Source organism: Biomphalaria glabrata, chromosome 18 (assembly GCF_947242115.1).
Source record: "Biomphalaria glabrata chromosome 18, xgBioGlab47.1, whole genome shotgun sequence".
Lineage (NCBI taxonomy): Eukaryota > Metazoa > Mollusca > Gastropoda > Planorbidae > Biomphalaria > Biomphalaria glabrata.
Window position 1 is genome coordinate 6,456,303 of NC_074728.1, and position 20,193 is coordinate 6,476,495.

Genomic DNA, 20,193 nt, shown 5'->3' on the forward strand with positions numbered 1-20,193 from the left:
TAAAAAAAACAACATAATTCAAGCAACAGCGTAATAAAAAATTTAAGCAAACTACAACTTCCGAATCCAAGACCTTCATTTCTGTTATGGAGTGTATGAGTGTTAACAAACTGTAAATGACGCTGAGTTTGTTTTTTTTTTGTACAGGATTAAGCGTTTCTAATGAAATCACGAGATGGTGTGTCGATAACAAAACTTAATATAAATCACAGGTGTAAGAAAGGAAATCGAGACAGAAACAGAGTGTATTTGTAATTTCTATATACATCTACAAGAGTTGAATCTGAGTATATTTATAAATAAATGTTATATTTAAGTTGTTATAAAAAGAAGCAATTTTTAGTTTGTTTCAATCTTATTTCACTAAGTATTGAGTACTTATTGAATACATCAGTTTATTTCTATTAGCTATTTAGAGATACAAATCAAAGACCGAGCAAACCCCGACTCTCTTCCACTCCCCCCCCCCCCCCAAAAAAAAATAAAAATATATATATAATAATAGAAACTAAACAACAGTTATCATGTGGGTTGTTTCTAAATAAAATATTACACATATATTTATTACTAAAATCAATAGCCCCATTATAAATTGCAGTAAACAGCAGATTCGATATTTAAAAAAAAATCTTTAATATTATTATAACCCCGCCATACACACCGCCATCCAATAGGGTGTAGAAGGTGCGCACTATTTTTGACTAGACTAGGAGGGATGTTGACATTAGAGCCTAGAGCCGAGATGAAGATGCTGTGCTCAAGGCAGATGTCCTATGTGTTTGTCATGTCTCTATGTAAATAAACATCTATTTCTCGTTGAGTTGCCTCCCTTTAGATATTACAATATGCTATTTTTTATGTCAGAAAAGCTACATATTACCATTGAGACAAACCAAAAAATATAAATAATAATATTGACGCTTATAAGACAAAAATTATTCTTTCTCGACTGTGCTACACATGACAACTCTCTAGGTAAGCTGGTAGCTGGTTTGGAAGCAACTGTTGGGTCAGCTACCTTTCATTGGCTGGAAACAGTCCTGAGAAGCAACGATTAGGCAAAATGTAGCAACACAATGGATATGATTAGCTCTATTTCAATTTTCGAGGCTTATTTTTTTCCACGTGAGAACTATTGAATTTTATTTATGCTGTGAGTCGAAAATGATCTGAAAGAGTGTGTTGACGTGTTAAGTAACTGGAGTTATGATCGTTGAATTTTCGACTGAGCATTGTTTTTTCTTGAATTGGTGTTTGTGAATCGTAATATGTAAATTTCATTAGGAGTACTGTGAAATTATTTCTTCGTACTAAAAGTATTGTTATAACTCTGCCATGCGCACCGCTATCGAAGCAGTGCAGAAGGTGCGCACTGTTATAGACTAGACTGAAAAAAATGTCAACATGAAGAGAGAACGATTTCCGCCAAAGTCTAGATGTGAAGAAAAGACTGTGCTAAAGACAGATGTTTTATGTGCTGTGATGTCCTGTAAATAAACATCCTTGCCTCCTTGAGTTGCCTCCCTTAAGTTATTACATTTTGTGTCAGAAACAGGATTGGGCGTCTCAACGGGGGCCTTAGGTAGGAGCTTATTTAAAATGGCATCAATGAAACGGCTAGACGAGCTGGAATTAAAGGAACTGAAAGTAGAGCTCGAGTGGCGGCGTCTGAAACGCTTTGAAAAGAATAAAAACATTCTTAGAGCACGTCTTCGGCAGGCTCTGGCTGATGAAGGGAAGGATCCGAAACATATTTGTTTGAGGTGAATCGAGATATCGGCGAGCTTCTGAAAACTATGAAAGACTCACTAAAAGCCACGTACGACTAATTGCGTGAAGATATGAAATTGATAGTGAACATGACGGGGAACAAGATGGATGAAATTGTATTGAAAAAGACAGACCGAATAGACCAAAGTGATAAATTGTGTCGCAAGCGAAAGGAGGACTAGACTCGTTGGGGAAGGAGTAGTTACCTGTAGACTCGTTAGTGAAGGAGCAGTTGCCTGGCAAGGACTTTGGCTGCACAAACAGTGGTGAAGGTTGCGCTGGGGATTTTAGCGCAGTCTGTGACTGTGTTGTGGGCAAGTCTTGCGGGGGTGACTCTCAAGATGAGAAAGGTGACAATGATTGCAGCGACGATCTCAATGGGATGTACCAAATCCGTCGGAAAGAAACAAAGTAAGAAACTAGAGAAGCTTTAGTTCCTAATTTATCTGCAACGAGTACCTTAATGAGCGGACAGATCAAGTCAACGTTGGGTCTGCGTCCAAACTTACCGCTGTGGACCTTAAAGACCTTTGTTTATCTGTCAGTACCTTTGACGAGAGCTCAAACCATGAAAGCCTGAAGACCGTTTCTGATTCTTTGATATTTATGTCTTCGGGCGAAATTGTAAATACGGGTCCCAACAATGGCCGAGGCAGAAACAACAAACTTGACTTTGCCTGCGGCTTAAGAGAGAACTTGATACTTGGCAACTGCTTCCAGGAGACTGACAAAAACTGTATATGCGGCGCATTTCGGGGACATTGCCCATGCCAAGAAACCGAGCAACAAGGTCTAAACTTAACATACATCTGTACTTCTGCCTACATCAGTGTGAGTGACATGAACGATGGGGAATAAATTCCAGCGGAACCTGATGCAGTGGTGGATGAACATTAGCTTATTGAAAATTACAAGGGTGCTTCATGGGCATACCTTACAGATGAGTCTGAGAAAGACTACGTGTTTGAAACCATGGCTACCTGTGGGCCTACAACTGTGTCACGGGACCTACATGAAAAATGTCCCCTGACTTGGCGCCTTAGAACAACGGCTCTGGTAACTGCAGTGATCGCCGCTACCGCCATTTGTTTTAAATGGCTAGCAACCCTGACCTCCACTGTGTCAGCTGGCTGGTATCAGCGACTATCGTTATGAGGTCGAAGCAATGACCACGATATCGTCTCAAGCTTAGACTGGCCAACTGGAAGAAGAGGAAGCGACGGCCGCGAAAAAATGTGCAGATGGCTTCGTGGGCAAGGCTCCTTACCGCCTGTGGCTCCCATCGATTGACCTCCACCTGAATTGTCAAAACTCCACTGCACTGTTTCTTTTCGGGACGAAAAGCTCTAAGAAGGGGGCAATGTTATAACTCTGCCATGTGCACCGCCATCTAAGCTAGTGCAGAATGTGCGCACTGTTATAGAGTAGACTGAGAAAAATGTCAACATGAAGAGAGAACGATTTCCGCCCAAGTCTAGAGCTGATGAAAAGATTGTGCTAAAGACAGATGTTGTTGTATGTGCTTGTGATGTCCTGTTAATAAGCTTCATTGCATCGTTGAGTCGCCTCCCTTAAGTGATTACAGTATTGACTGTTCATAGTTGGACTGTGCTTATGCAATCAGAAGGATATCTGCAGTCTGAAAATCGGTTGAGTTAACTTTCTTTGGTCCACTTCAAAGTCGTAACAATACTTTACCATGTCTGTTCATTGCAGTGTTTTTTTTCTCGCAGCTGTGTCGTTCCGAAGCCGCATTTAGCCAGGTGCTATCTTCTAAATCGGTTAAAACGAGAGGGCGGCTAAGCTGGTCATTAAAGCCTTTCTTTTACGTCGACCACCTTTCAGTCACAAAAAAAAAAAATGATTGCTTTGGCCAACGTTGTGAAGGTCCGTTTCTTCCGATGCATCCCAAGAGTTTTAGAATGGAAGATCAGGTGTAATTTTTAGAAGTCAAACACATTTGCCTTTAAACATTAGTTTCAACATCCGAGCGTCTAATATAGCGCATGTGACATTTTGTATATTTACGGAAAAAAATATGTTTCAAAGTAGGCCGATTTGTTTAAAACACTTAATTTTGTTTATACCAGCGATATCAAAATACGGCCCGCGGGCTACATCCGGCCCACGACGTGGTTCTATCCGGCCCACTAAAATGTCAGAACAAAATTTAGAACCCTCCCTTTTCATAAAAAAAAAAGATTAAAAAATGCATCTTTTCCTACTTTATGGCCCTTAAAGTGCTGAGCTGTTTTACAATGAGTGCATACAAAATGGAATTACAATTCTGCTGTTTAGAGGCTAAACTACCACACGCGTTTTCAAAGGTTAACCTTTAACTCTTGTGTCTTTCTGCAATGGGACTCTGAATGTAGAATCTACCAGGAAAAGTGGACGGATCTTTACTTTTTGTGGAACACGATAATAAGCCGACATATTAATTTGTAAAAAAAGTGTGGTTGTTTTAAAAAAAAACAACACATACATATAACGGCCTTACAAAACAAAGCCGCGAATAAAATCTTGTTAAACTACGCCTAGAGATTGGAGGATTGATAAAAATATTTAGCAAAAAAAAAGTAAATGAGTCGGTGGTAAACTAGTTAAAATGTTTCTCACATTTTAAATAGAGAAATGAAACCACTTTCCGACGCGTAAAAACAAAAGATAAAACTTCCAATGTCTCATTAATTAATGTAAGTTTCTAATCAATTAGTTTCAGGCCGATTTCATTTCGTTTTTGAACCATTTCGCGGTCATGTTAGAAAGTTAAATGGCCCGCAGGTCGAATTAGGTTGGGCATCACTGGTTTATACCTATCAATAATAGGGGTGGGCCTCAAATCGCTGATACCATCCACTTACCAGGCTTGTTGACCCCACTTTTTTAAGGGGGGGGGAGTCTTACCTCAGTCAATATGCCCGTGTTTTATGGCCGACCGTCTAGCGGGTTTGATAGCAGACGTGAAAAGAACTATTGCGCCGGAGAACAGAGATACTTTACGTTGGTTACGGTAAGACACAACGCCCACGGCGCAGTAAAGCACGCACAGCAAATAAATAGGAAATGGTGAAAATGTTTCAAATAACTATACAAATGGGATTTTTATATAGCTTATTTAAATGAACACACTTTTTATTTAATTATTCTAATAATTAGTTAAATATATAAACAAAATCTACGTATCTCTCTCTCTCTTTCTAAACTATCTATCTATCTATCTATCTACTATCTATCTATCTATCTATCTATCTATCTATCTATCTATCTATCTATCTATCTATCCCTCTCTAATTTCTCTCTCTCTCTCCTCTCTCTATCTATCCCTCTCTCTCTCTATCTATCCCCTCTCTGTCTAACTTATCTCTCTCTCTCTATCCTCTCTCTATCTATCCCTCTCTATCTATCTATCCATCCCTCTTTCTGTCTAATTTCTCTCTCTCTCTCTATCCTTTCTCTATCTATCCCTCTCTCTTTATATCTATCCCCTCTCTGTCTAACTTATCTCTCTCTCTATCCTCTCTCTATCAGCTCTCTGTCTAACTCTCTCTCTCTCTCTCTCTCTCTATCTATCCTCTCCCTATCTATCCCCCTCTCTCTATATATATATATGTCCTCTCTCTATCTATACCTTTCTCTATCTATCCCCTCTCTGTCTAACTTATCTCTCTCTCTCTCTCTCTCTTTCTATCTATCTATTTATCTATCTATCTATCTATCTATCTATCTATCTATCTATCTATCTATCTATCTATCTATCTATCTATCTGTCTATCTATCTATCTATCTATCTATCTATCTATCTATCTATCTATCCTCTCTCTAACTTATCTCTCTCTCTCTCTCTCCATCTATCTATCTATCCTCTATCTCTCTAACCTATCTCTCTCTCTCTTTCTATTTATCTAATAAAAAAATTTGGCAAAATCTTTGATTCACTTCGGTCAATGTAAGGACAATATGTTCAGTTCGGTTCGTTTTAAAGTTTGGGTTTGGTTCGGTTCGGTCCTTAGTAAGGATATAGTTTGGTTCGTTCGGTTCGGGTTCGTTTCCAATCTCTAGACAGTAGACTACGAAGTTTGAACACATTGTAATTATTCACAAGCAAAATAACAACAAAGTAAAAGCTACATACAAGGCTCTACACAATTAAAGTGTAGAAACTTTAAAATGCAATTAAAACACAACTAATTTTATTAATTTCATTATTTTTCTTCCATAATTCCATAATAAATCAAATTACAATAAGTTGGTGGGCAAATGTTTAATTAGGTAAATTGATTCTTTAAAACTTGTTCATTTTGGAAATAAATGTTTTAGTGTACTGCTGTAAGCTTTGTGACATAAGCGGTGTCAAGTTTTTTCCCCTTTGACGTCATAAGTAAAATTTTCATTCATAAAACATTCTAGGGAGAATGTAATATTCATTAATAGAACATTTTAAGACCTATTTAACGGGTGACCTCGAGTTTACTCGATGTGGTCAAGGAGTTAAGAATTCTTTTTATACATTTATTTACATATACCTTAAAATTTAAAATGTTGAGAAACACATTGACTTAAGACCCATGGCACGCCATTCGAGGCATAGGGCTGCAAACTCTCTCCACAGAAATCAGTTTAAGGCAACTTTCCAGCTGGTGCCTATGAAATTCAGAACTTCTAAAAAGGTGTGACGCCAAAACGGCTCAAGCAAAAAAAGGTAGCGCCAAAACGGCTGTGTCAAAACGTCAAGTACCGTTGCTCGACAATGTTTCTCAGAAAGTTTTGTTCAGGATTTGAATTTTCTTTTCGGAAGCAGCTGAGAAACACCAGTATACATACATACATATATTCACACACACATACACACACACTCATACACACGTACACACACATACATACACACATTTACACGCAAACACATACACACCTTCATACACACATACACACATATACAAACATACATACCATGGGCGTAGCCAGGATTTTTTTTCGGGAAGGGGTTTTGGGGGTATATAAAAGAAAAAAAAAAGAAATACCAACCAATATAGGTATGTTATTTAACAGATTCGTAAAATGTTCAGCAACACAAGGTATTTACAAGACACTTAGCCTGGGCTTTATCCGGGAAGTGGGGCTATCTACGAAGATCTGATTTATGAATTTGTGATCATGTAATATTTACATTAGATTTTTACCAAATATTTAAATTTTTACTACCTTTACTATTTTAACTGTGAATAGACCTTGATTTTAATGATATAACTGTATAGAATCTGGCCCTTGTTGTTTAGAGAGAGAGTAGTGCTTAAGGAACTGCAGGCACGACGTGGCCTAAATTGTGCCGATGTGCCTAAAATCAAAAATCAAAATCAAATAAAAAAATCAAGACACTTAGGTATTCGGCTCCGGCTCCGTCCGAATATCAAATTTTACTATTCGATCATATCCGGCTGCGGCCGAATATCAAAAAGAACTATCCAGTGCACCCTTTATTGTTATATTATATCTATTTATGTGTGTGTGTGTGTGTGCGTACAAAATCTTTATTACATTCTGACCCGCCAAGCACTATTTCTGATATTGAAAACCAACAAAATGCATATTCTGAGGTATCTACACTGCATTTTCCTGCTATTAAAAAGTTCTATTTCAAAAACCTAATGTGATATTCTTACTGACTTAGACCCTCCTACGCCGTTCGGAGCATTTGACGTCAAGCTGTTTCCATAAAATTCTGTCACTGGTAATGTCTGAAGCCTCTTCCCACCTACTATGAGGACCTCCATGAATGAGTGGCGTCAAGTTGTACTAGGATATCATTGCAACTCTTCTTATGCTTAATTCATTTTGTCGGAGAATATGTCCGCAAACCTCATGCGTCGTTCTCTCACAATCTTACTAAGGGGTCGACTCCCAGTTCGGCATAGGATTTCTTTGATTTAGACCCGATCTCTATAACTGACTCCTAAAATCTGTCTTAGCCATTTTTGTTGAGCTACATTTAGTGTTTTTCGATTTCGGTAGATGACTATTCACTGCAGTTTATTAATGGAGCCCTGCCACTGGTAAAAATGTGTAACCTCTCTTGAATACGCTCTTGGAATTAAGTGACTGTAGTTTGCTTTAGATTTTATATCGAAAAGAGAAGTTTTAACGTCAAATTCTTCTGTTGGGGGTTTTCCACCTCAAAATGCTCTGTAGGGGGATCTTAAACTCAAAACCATCTGGAGGGCTTTTAAACTTTAAAAAAAAGCCATCTGTAGAAGAAGGGTTTAAACTCAAAAACCCCGTTTGGCTTGGCTACGCTCAAATAATTTTAATGTGTAATTTGCTTTTTTTTATATTGAAGATGTATTTTTAGCACCAAACCCCTCTGAATGGGGGTTTAAACTCAAAACCCATTTCGGCAACGTTCATTTTGAGTGCGTAATTTGCTTTTTTTCTTACACTGAAGATGTATTTAAATTTATCCTCAAACCCCACTGGAGCAGAGTTTAAACTCAAAACCCCTTTGACTACACTCATAACATTTTTAGTGTATAATTTGCTTTGTTTTTATTATTAAAGAGATATTTTGTACCTTCAAACCCCGCTGAAGTGGGGTTTAAACTCAAAACTGAGTCAAAACAATTTAGCCACGCTCATAACATTTTGAGTGAGTAATTAGCTGCTTTTTTTATATTAAAGAGGGGGTTTATCGTAAATTTTAGACGGGGTTTTAAAATCAAAATCTTCCTTAACTATGCTCTTGGAATTAGGGGATTTTCGTTTGCATTTTTTTTTGTTTTGTTTTATATAAGAGGGGGAGTTAACTGCATTTTTTTTGTTTTGTTTTATATAAGAGGGGGAGTTAACTGCAAAAAACCCAGGTAGGGGGTTTAAAACTCAAAACCCCTGGTAGGGGGTTTTAAACTTAAAACCCCAAGTAGGTTTTTTTTAACTCGAACCCCTCTGGTAGGGGTTTTAAACTCGAACCCCCCTTGGTAGGGGTTTTTAAACTCGAACCCCCCTGGTAGGGGGTTTTAAACTCAAAAACCCTTTGGTTGTACTGGGGCAAGTGATGGTTTAGTATTAAAATCTCACCTAAAATAAACAAAATCAAAGCAAAAAATCTGTCACTAAATTCCGACTCCGCCCCTTCGGGGGGGGGATTTCATTTCGGGGGGGGGGGTTAAACTCCCAAACCCCCCCCTGGCTACGCCCATGATACATACATACACACACATACACACATATACACATACACAAAACACATACAGTAACGTTTAAATGTAAATGATTATCTTCTGAGCGCACATGTGTAACGACACCAGTAACGTCATGTTCTCGCATATTTGTATATTATTTATATAGTATTGAGAGAAATACAGATCAAGGCAGATGTCCTATGTGTTTGTCATGTCTCCATGTAAATAAACGTCTATGTCTCGTTGAGTTACCTACCTTTAGTTATTACAATCAATCAATCAATCAATCAATATATATATATTGTTGTAACCCTGTTCCTCCCTGACTAACCACCTTTTCTTTCCACGTGCAAAGTAGGGTGATTTTTGTTTTCGCTGTTGGGCGTAAATGACCTTGACTATGGTAAAATGTGTTAAGAGAATTTAGTTATGATCGAGGATTTTTGAACGGAGGATTGTTTTTCTTGGATCGGTTTATGTGAATAGTTGTGTGTACATTTGATTAGGAGAACTGTGAGAGGGGGGGGGGTTTGGGGTTCAACCCCCCCCCCCCGAAATGAAATCCCCCCACGGGGGGTGGGGGGAGACGAACTATAGTGACTGATTTTTTGCTTTGATTTTGTTTATTTTAGGTGAGATTTTAATACTAAACCATCACTTGCACCAGCGCAGCCAAGGGGGTTTTGATTTTAAAACCCCTACCAGGGGATTTTTAGTTTAAAACCCCCTACCTGGGTTTTTTGCAGTTAAATCCCCGAATGCCAAGAGCACAGTTAAGGAAAATTTTGATTTTAACCCCCCCCCCCACCCAAAAAAAAAAAATTACGATAAGCCCTCTTCAATATGAAAAAAAGCAAATTATGCACTCAAAATGTTATGAGCGTAGCGGAATGGGTTTTGACTCAGTTTTAAGTTTAAACTCCCCTCCAGTGGAGTTTGAATCTAAAAAATACATCTTCAATAAAAAAATATAAATCTAAAATCTATGAGCGTAGCCAAAGGGTTTTTGAGTTTAAACCCCCCGCCAGCGGGATTTGAAGCTAAAAAATACATCTTCAATGTAAAAAAAAAAAGCAAATTACGCACACAAAATGCTATGAGCGTTGCCAAAAGGGATTTTGAGTTTAAATCCCCCTTCAGAAGGATTTAATGCCTTAAAAAAACCCTCTTCAATATAAAAAAGCAAATTACACACTAAAATTATTTGAGCGTAGCCAAGCCAATTGAGGTTTTGAGTTTAAACTCCTCTCCTCCAGATGGTTTTGAGCTTAAAATCCGCCTACAGAGCGTTTTGAGGTGGAAAACCTATCTATAATATTATTTTAAAGCAAACTACAGTTACCAAATTCTATGATCTTAGCTAAATGGGGTTTTGAATTTTAAAAAACAGTTCTGAGATTTTTTAGTTTAAAACCCCCAACAGATGATTTTGACGATAAAACTTCCCTTTTCGATATAAAATTTAAAGCACCTAATCGCAAGAGTGTATTCAGGAGAGGTTACACATTTCTACCAGTGGTGGGGCTCCATTAATAAAGTGCAGTGAATAGTCATTTGCCAAAATTGTAAAACATTAAATGTGGCTCAACAAAGATGGTTAAGACAGATTTTAGGAGTCCGTTATAGAGATCGGGTCTAAATCAAGGAAATCCTATGCCGAATTGGGAGTCGATCCCTTAGTAAGATTGTGACAGAGCGTCGCATGAGGTTTGCTGGAAATGTCCTCCGATAAAATGAATTACGCATAATAAGGAATGGGATGACATCCTAGTACAACTTGGCGCCACACATTCATGGAGGTCCTCAGAGCAGGTGGGAAGAGGATTGAGACATTACCAGTAACCTTCGATGAAGTCCAGTAGGGAATCGGCGCCGTAGGCGCCATTATCCATTACCAGTAACGCTGCAATTGTACTTGTAGCTTTGATCAAATTTTACCCACTCATGAAGACAGTAGGATTCAAATTAATGACGTTTGAATAAGAAAATTCCTTAACATACTTAGCTTAGTGGAGTCAGTGCATATTGTTTCAACTAAACGTTACTTACTTTGATTGCATGCTTAATACTCTTTATGATTGCAATGGTTCTTGTATAGTTTCCATGCTGAGTTCGAGTGAGCGATAGGGTACTTAGTCTCTCAAAACTTGTTTTATTAAAACAGTCCAGTGTGCAACGTAATGAAATGAAAGGCTTCATACAATCCAATTCATTGCCTTGACCAACTGAAGAGATATAAAATACTTATTTTCATTTGCGATGGTCATATGTTAATAGATGAATTTCACATAATGGAACGACATATGCATGCAGATTCTCACAAAGATGAGCAAAGCATTTTCCCTATATCTTCACATTTTCCCTTTCTCTCTAAAATATATACAAGACCTGATTAACATACTCATCACTAACAAATTATTTGTATCAATTGTTTTTAATTTGCGCTATTTCATGCTTTTAGCTTTCTTAATTGGCTATGTTGCTGAAACATAAAAACATAAATATGTGTCACATGCACATTTTTAGTAAAAGAAATTACAATTACAATTTACAATTACATTTCTCTATAAAAAAACAAAGTTACGAAATTTATACAATTTAAAACCACTCATGATTAATTTAGAGTGGTACTATTTAACTATTATAGACCTAGTATCAGAATTTTGAAAACCCAAGGTTCGTTTTTTTAATCGGGGGGGGGGGGGGGGAGTAAATGAGCTTCCTTTCAGTCCATTGGTTTTCTGTCATGGTTTAGAGATGCCTGAAAAAGTATTTTGAACACTGGTGTCAGCTCATTGCTTTGTGTAAGACACTTAGTATTATTGGTTTATATAGAGATACACCATTATTGACTGACTTTGACCGCGACTAGTGACGTCATGACTTAGTTGAATTATCAAATTGAAATAAATGGGAAATTAAAACATACCATATAAATAACTTGAAAGTGTATCATGATAGGATAAAAGATTTAATACAAAACATTCAGGAAAAAATAGAAAATAAGTCTTTAGAGATAGAAGATTTTTTTAATAATAATAACACATGAAAATGGCATTGAAGAAATACCTGTAGTAGAAACCAAAAAAAAAAATCAAACCTGGCAAAATATTGATATGATAATTGTACTAAAAAAAAGTCAAAAGACATAACTAAAATAATACCAGAATACAAATAAATTATTTCAAGTATACGAGGAAAAACACATTTTATTAAACATGACATTTAACTAACAGACTCAAAACCTATCAAGCTTAAATCATATAGAATACCTTTACATCTGCAAGACAAAGTAAATAAAGGAAATAGACAATTTACTAGAATCAGGTATAATTGAGCCATCATGATCACCTTATGCTTCAACAATTGTGATAGCCAAGAAGAAAATGGGGATATACGTTTATCCGTAGATTATAGGAAACTTAAAAGTATCACAGAATTTGATCCATATCCAATGCCAAATATTGATGATATTTTACACAAATTAAACGGAGCAAAGTTTTTTTTTAATAAATTGGATTTAACTAAAGGTTATTGGCAAATACCTTTAACAGAAAATGCAAAAACTTACACTGCATTTGTAACACCATATGGAACTTTCCTATGAAACTATAAGTTTTGGTTTGATAAATGCACCAGCTACATTTAATAGAATGATGAACATGCTAGTAGAAAATAACAAAATGTTATTTGTTATTTTAGATGACATTTGTATTTTTACAAATAATTGTGAAGAACATTTATTGGATATAAAGGAAGCGTTTAAAATAATAAAAGAAAGAAAACTTACAATTCATGCACAAAATGTAAAAATTGTTAACAAATTGACACACAATATATTGTAAATAAGCATTTGAAAGAAAGTATGTATATATTTTTTGTGTGAATCATATCATTATCATTGGTAAAAGTTAGGTCTATGGAAAATGGTGTTGTGACAAAGAAAAATGGACGAAATCGCGTAGAAAGGTGCCAAAATAGGACAATTTATAATAGATGTTATAATTTTGTTTGTTGTCAGATTACTGCCAGTGGACGATACATGTTGAGGGAACCATGCCAAGAGCTTATGCCATGAACTGAGTGCCTAGAATGTGCCACTGCAATAAACATTCTCCTGACATCTACAGCTCATTATTTATTAGTGGGGTTTATTGCGAAGCCCCTACGCCAAAAGCGTTTTCTTGCATTTTTCACGGCTGAAACGGATTCTCCTGACATCTACCGCTCATTATTTATTAGTGGGGTTTATTGCGAAGCCCCTACGCCAAAAGCGTTTTCTTGCATTTTTCTCGGCTGAAACGCATTCTCCTGACATCTACAGCTCATTACGTAACAGTGGGGTTCGGGGCAAATCCCCGACGCCAAAAGCGTTTTCTTGCATTTTTCACCGCTGAAACGCATTCTCCTGACATCTACAGCTCATTATTTATTAGTGGGGTTTGGGGCGAAGCTCCGACTCCAAAAGCGTTTTCTTGCATTCTTCACTGCAGAAACGCATTCTCCTGACATCTACAGCTTATTATTCTTCAGTGAGGTTCGGGCCGAAGCCTCAACGGTAAAAGCGTTTTCTGGCATTCTTCACTGCAGTAACGCATTCTCCTGGCCTACAGCTCATTATTCATTCGATTATAAAGGACTTTTTGAATAATGTGGAAAAATATTCTAATATGAATTTATAGTCCCTTAATACATTGTAAATACAACCGATTTGTTCTTTGAAAAGATAAGATACCCAACATATTTTGATTAAAGCTTTGAGGATAGCCGCCGAAAAAAAATATTCGATTAATAATATTCAATAAAATTCAATCATAAATTGTGAGTTATAGTCCTAAATTTATTTAACTAGAAAAATATGACATAGAGTAAAGGTTGGAAAAAGTCGACTAGGAAAAGATTATCTGGCTTTTGAACTCATCTCAACCGTGACTGTTATATTGAAAAATTTCGTTTGAATTATAACTTTTCCAAAGCAAAGTCTTTCTTAAAACAGTTATGATAAATTCATATGAAATTACACAAACTCTGTCTGGAAAGGGGAAGGGTGTTAAAATGAAAACGATTAATCCTCGCTCCTTTTTTATAATTTCTGCTAATGGTTGCATTTCGCATTAAAGAATAGGGGTAGTGCGACTCGATATAAGAATTTACTTTATAGTATATATAAATTAAATTAGTGATAGATTTGTTAAATTTTGTAATTTCTTACTATAATACAAAAAGAAAAAGTATTGGTTTGTCCGATGGGGGAAGATGATTGCATGTATCGCACTTCCACCTGTTTATATTATATAGATTTTCGACTAATTTTGTTCACATTCTATGATTTCTCCATAAAAGTAGGACCGCCCTCCCCCACTCAAAGGGTTTAGATGGGAAGGGCAGTGGAGGTATTCGCTCCTCCCCTTCCAATCGGCCAAAGGTGAACGACATAATATAAAGACCGGTTGAAATACCAACAACAAGTTTTAATCATATAGATATTTAATTGATTCTGTTAGCAAGCTGTTATTTCTGCAAATAAATAGGACCGCCCCCCCCCCCACTCGAAAGTTTATGGTGGGGGGGCGGATTGATGCCATCGCCCCCTTCCGACCCCATTAAATCGGCCAAAATACTAGAAGGGGGGGGGGCGAAATAATCTAAAAATAGGTTGAAATATTAATAATTAGTATATATTATTAACATAAGTAATAAATTCGTATACAAATTGTGTGAATTCTATACTAAAATTCGTCCGCCCCCCCCCTGGGTGGGGGTCGGCCGAGTGGGGGGGGGGGGCTATCGCCCCTACCGCCCCTCCCCCTGGATCCGCCAGTGCAGTCACCTGAGATAAACTCCTATTGAAAAATAAGAGCAGGAAGGACTAGTCCTCCCGTAGTGCTCTGGCAAGAAACTTAGCTGTCCGGCGTAGTGCCTCGTACCTACCATACTAGTCGAGTGACTGCACAGACAGGTCCCCCCTTAGATCGCGGAGCTGGGGACACTCGTACAAGACATGCGACACTGTTTCGACGCTCTCTCCACAGTGACGGCATCGGGAGTCAAAGCTCGTGTAGAACCGGGCAAAGTATGCCCCAATAGGACAGTGTTCCGTTCTGCACTGCGCAATAATTGACAGCTCTGACCTCCTCAGTCGCCTCCATGGATCGTCGCGATCTGGGTGACGCATGCGCTGCCAGACACCACGTGCTCTGTCGGATTTCTCCCAGGACTTTAACCAATTCTCATGAATGAATGCTCGGATTTGTGCCGTTGCTTGTAAGTACGTGCTTGGTGCTTCGAGGTGTGTGGCTGCCAAAGCACCCTCCCTTGCGAGGGCGTCTGCCGTTTCATTGCCCCTCACGCCGCAATGTGAAGGCGCCCACTGCATGAAAACGACAGCTCCAATAGCTCGACGGATGTTATCTGCGGCGCCGATTGCCTCTTCTATTACGGGCGACCCTCCCCCGCCGCCACCCATAGCTTGGAGACTGGAGCGAGAGTCAGTGACCAGCACCACCGTAGTGGCACTAGTCTCGCGTTGGAGCATTCGGCCCTAATGGCCTCGAACGCCCGAGTTATCCCTGTGAGTTTGGCATCCATGGACCAGAGAGCCTGTCTGGTTCAGTCCGGTCAGGGTAGGCAATAAGGGCCCCATAACCTGATCTATTGGGGTCCCTCAATACCTACCCATCGGTATAGAAGAAAATGGCATCTGATGGGTAGGATTTTATGGTTATGGATGCCAAGTTTTGGAGAATGGCAGGTGTTAGTCGCCTCTTGGTGGCTCCCTCTTGCCCTATAAGGGACATGTTTATTTGTAGGGCCGGCAATCTCCTCCACGGAGGACATGTACTAATTCTCCTAATAGGGATTCTATCAGTGGAGAGCCCAACTGATTTAGACAAATTGGCCGCAAAATGGAGGAACGATCGCATTTTAATGCGGTTACTCTCTCTCCACTGTCGCACTAAAATTGAGGTGGGTAGCCTAGAGTCGCCCCTTTTGTAGCGCTCGTAGGCCGTAAGTACTGCCCTCTCCATCCTAAGATGTAAGGGTGCCACGTTTGTTAAGATTTCAGCAGCGTTTGTTGGGCTTGTCCGAAAGGTGCCACAAATGAACCGTAGGGCCTGTGCTTGTACTCGGTCGAGTGATTCGAGGGCAGTTTTACTAACGTATACTTGAACTGTATAGCTGTACTCAATTTGTGATCTGACTGCCCCTAAGTACAATGTGCGTAGTATGTCAACTTTGGCACCCCACTTTGTGCTGGCCGGCTTTCTTAGTAACGCTAACTTCTCCGAGGTTTTTCTTTCAACTTCCTGGACGTGCTGGAGCATTGTCAGCTTTCTATCCAGGGTCACCCCTAGATATTTTGGCGTGTTTTCACGTTGGAGTAGCAGCCCACAGAGTTGAAGCTCAAATAGAGCCTTAAGAATGTCGATCCCTAGGCTGAACGGGGACCAGGTCGTTTTGGCAATGTTTATCAAAATCTGCCATTGGTCGCAATACGAGGAGATGGTATGGAGGTCTGAATTTGGTCGGCTTTCTTCCCGGTTGACCAGAGAACAATGTCATCAGAATAAAAAAGTTTTTTTGCACCGTAGTGAGCTGGGCAAATCATTAAGAAAGGCTATGAAAAGTGTACAGGACAGGGCGGAGCCCTGAGGCAGGTCATTGAGTTGTTGTTTTGGCTTGCTAAGGGAGTGCTGGTATTTTGTACGTGTGCTCCTCCCAGACAGAAAGGATTGTATCCAATAGTATATCTTGCCCCGCTTAACTTAAGATAGCGGCCCTGCTTCCACACACGGTCGTAAGCCTGTTTTAGGTCTATGAACACTGCATATGTGCTTTCGGACCTCTGGAACCCGTCGGCCACCTCCTGTGCGAATATTGTGACCTGGTCGATCGGGCTCAAGCCTGCCCTAAAGCCGGCCTGCTCTGGCGCCAGGATACCGGCACTCTCAAAGAACCACACTAGCCGCTCGTTAACTATTCGCTCAGCAACTTTGCCAAGAGTTGAGGTTAGTGAAATGGGTCTGTAGGACTCCACGTTAGTCGCGTCTTTTCCCTTCTTAAGGACTGGCACAATGATAGCACTCTTCCAGGCCCCGAGCAGTCTGGACTCTGCCCAGGTTCGATTCATAAACTCCAGGAGTTTACCTCTTGCAATGCCCCCAAGGTGTTTTACCATCTCAGGGGTAAACATGTCTGGCCCCGGAGCTTTTCGATTTTTACACTTAGCTATCGCTCTGTCCAGCTCAGCACGACAGAAGGGCGCTTTGCACGTTGCTTGGCTTTCCGGCTCATCTGGCTCCCTCTCGAGTCATTTACGTTATTTGTTGTGGGCTTTGGACATGGCAGACTTCTGTTCGAGCTTGCTGATTTTAGCAAAATGTCGATTCAACAAGCCGGCCATTTTGGTTACCGTAGAGACGGGCCCTCTGTGTGACATCAGTCACCAGATTCTATGAGCGGAGTTAAGAGGGGCTTTGTTTTTTTAAAAAAAACCATTTCAGCGGTGGTTGAAGCTAATAACCACCTCTTTAATATAAAAAAGCAAATTACACACTCAAAATTCAATGAGAGTAGCCAAGAGGGGTTTTGAATTTCAACAATCCTTCTCCAGAGAGCTTTAAATATTTAAAACCGCTAAAGATTTGTTTCACTTTAAAACCCCCTTTCAGCTGGCTTTGAAGCAAAAAATCACCTCTTAAATAAAACAAAAAGGAAATTACACACTCAAAATTCTATAAGTGTAGCCAAGGAGGGTTTTAAGTTGAAACCTCCTCCTTCAGATGGTTTTGAATTTAAAATCCCCCCTACAGATAGTTTTGAGGATGAAAACTCCGCCCCGAACCCCAAAGGGGGAGATCACAGCGTTCGCCCAGACCCCCAGGATGTGTACAATTTTGACACTAACTCCAGGAAGAACACATTCCAGGGTACAATAAACGTTTTCCGAAAGAATGGAGGGTCAGAATGTAATAAAAATTATATGCGTGCACACACACACACATACATATATAAATTATATATATATATATATATATATATATATATATATATATATATATATATATATATATATATATATATATTGTGTGTGGGGGAGAGAAAAAAATCCCCCCCCCCTTCATAAAAATTCTAGCTACGCCCATGGAGCTTTGAGTATATAAATTATTTTATGTTTCTCGCTAAATGTAAGTGAAATAAATATTTGTGTGTCATAAACTGCAGTATTTTATCAAATGCAACTTCAAAATCGCCTGCTCATGTTACAAACTGTGTTTGTTATTGTAATGGTAGGGCTAAATTTAATTTATTGTTTCACTCTAGCCTGGCTTGCACGAGATTTTGGTGAACAGGTCCACGTGAATGCGTGTCAGAGCTAGTTGTGTTCTGGAAACTGAGAGAGGAAGTTGTGTACAGGACAGCAAGTAATGTACGAGAGAGACCCTGAGAGAGAGAGAGAGAGAGAGAGAGAGAGAGAGAGAGATGGTAACTAAAGACTATAGTTTAGGTTAGTCGAGAGTTGTTTAGTAGGAAAGTCTTTTTTCTATGGTAGATATATAGTAGATAATCTATATTGGATGTATTATTTTGTTTTAGTTTATTTGATAATCTACTTAGTACTCAGTAACCCCCATATATAGGCGGACTTTGACACTCTACAGAACATACTATAACAAGGGTGGGCATGGCTGCGAAAAAAAAAATGCTTGTGGAATGAGAGACCGCAATTTATTGCACTAATTTTACAGTCAGTCAGCCTTGACCAGGACTTACACTTGTTTATTTTAAAAACTAGAAAACAAAAACTTGTTTGCAGATGAATGCGTACCTAAATAAAGTCAAAAGTTTAGCAGCAAAGTTTTAAAGTGTGGAAATGCTGCTCTTAGAAATAAGATTCATAAAAATTTAGCACAGTGATGCCGAACTTAATTCGACCTGCGGGAAATTTTAATTTCAAACGCTCGTGTCGCGGGCCATATGACCGAAAAGGTATAAAAATGAAATGAAATTAACCTGAAACAATTTGATTAGAAACTTATATTAATTAATGTGACTTTGGAAGTTTATCTTTTTTTATTTAAGCGTCAGAAAATGGCTTCTTTTCTCTACTTAAAATTTAAGAAACATTGTAGTTAGTTTTACTACCGACTCATTTTTTTGGTCTCTTTTTGATAAATATTCGAATATTCTCATCGATCCTCTATCTAGGTGTAGTTTAACTAATTTTTATTCGCAGCTCAAACCAAAAATGAATTCATATGTATTCCATAATGCCACTATAAATATTGCTGTTTATTTAAATCTTTACAAATTACATATATCGGCTTCTTATCATGTTCCACCAAAAGTAATGATCCGTTCACTTTTCCTTGTAGATTCTACATTCAGAGTCCAATTCAGAAACGCACAAATGTTAGGCCTAAATGTTAATAGTGAGGACCCTAAACTAGGAAAAGATGCACTTTTCAACCTTTTTTATGAAAAGGGGGAGGATTTTCTACATTTTCATCTGACACTTCGGTGGGCCGGATAGAACCAAGTCGCGTGCCGGATGTGGCCCGCGGGCCGTATTTTGAGCATCACTGATTTTGCAGATAAACTGATGGAGTTTATGTTAAGCCATCATTTACTTAATGGTAAAGCAACTCCAAATGTACGTCATATGAATCTGACAAGCTTCTGCACTAAATTTCAAACTGGTTCCATGTTATTGGAGTCTCAATATCTTTCGTGAAATTGATCGTCCCGAGACATGACGTTAAACTGCGCTCCTCTTTCCTTAGCACTTTTGGATCTCAAAAGTGCCCTACTTCTTTTCTATCATTGTGTCTGCCTCCTCTTTTCCTAAGTCTGCTTTTATTGATCATCACTCTGTCTCCTTATCTCTAAATATCTCACTACGTCCTAGACGAGTCCGTTTGGCGTGGACTGCGACGGGTAAGGGGGGATAAAGAGATCCTGGTGTTTGTGTGATGGCTATCTGAGGATAAACCACCACAACACAATACTTTGGCTCCAAGTTCCCCTAGACCTGAGGACCAGATGGCCCGCTCTGGGTCAATTGGCTGATCATGCCGAGCTACCAGCATAGGTCTTCGACCTATGTTGGAGAGCGGTGGCTGGAGGGTCAATCAGGGAGCTGCTGTATCGTACACATATCCGATGCAGATGCTGACTGAGTATAGCACCTGCGTAGCCCTGGCGGGCTCATTCTGGACTTCCGAATGGCCCGTCCCTTTGTTGGACTCGA

General features: G+C 38.9%; 1 protein-coding gene across 1 annotated transcript in view; it reads right to left on the reverse strand.

Annotated features, from left to right (window-relative positions):
- LOC106053709 (uncharacterized) overlaps positions 1–20,193 on the reverse strand; it is a 76,290-nt gene that overhangs the window by 48,325 nt on the left and 7,772 nt on the right. The window contains exon 2 of the mRNA XM_056017068.1: positions 10,992–11,167. Within this exon, the coding sequence (XP_055873043.1) occupies positions 10,992–11,167 (176 nt within the window). The remainder of the gene's footprint in view (positions 1–10,991; positions 11,168–20,193) is intronic.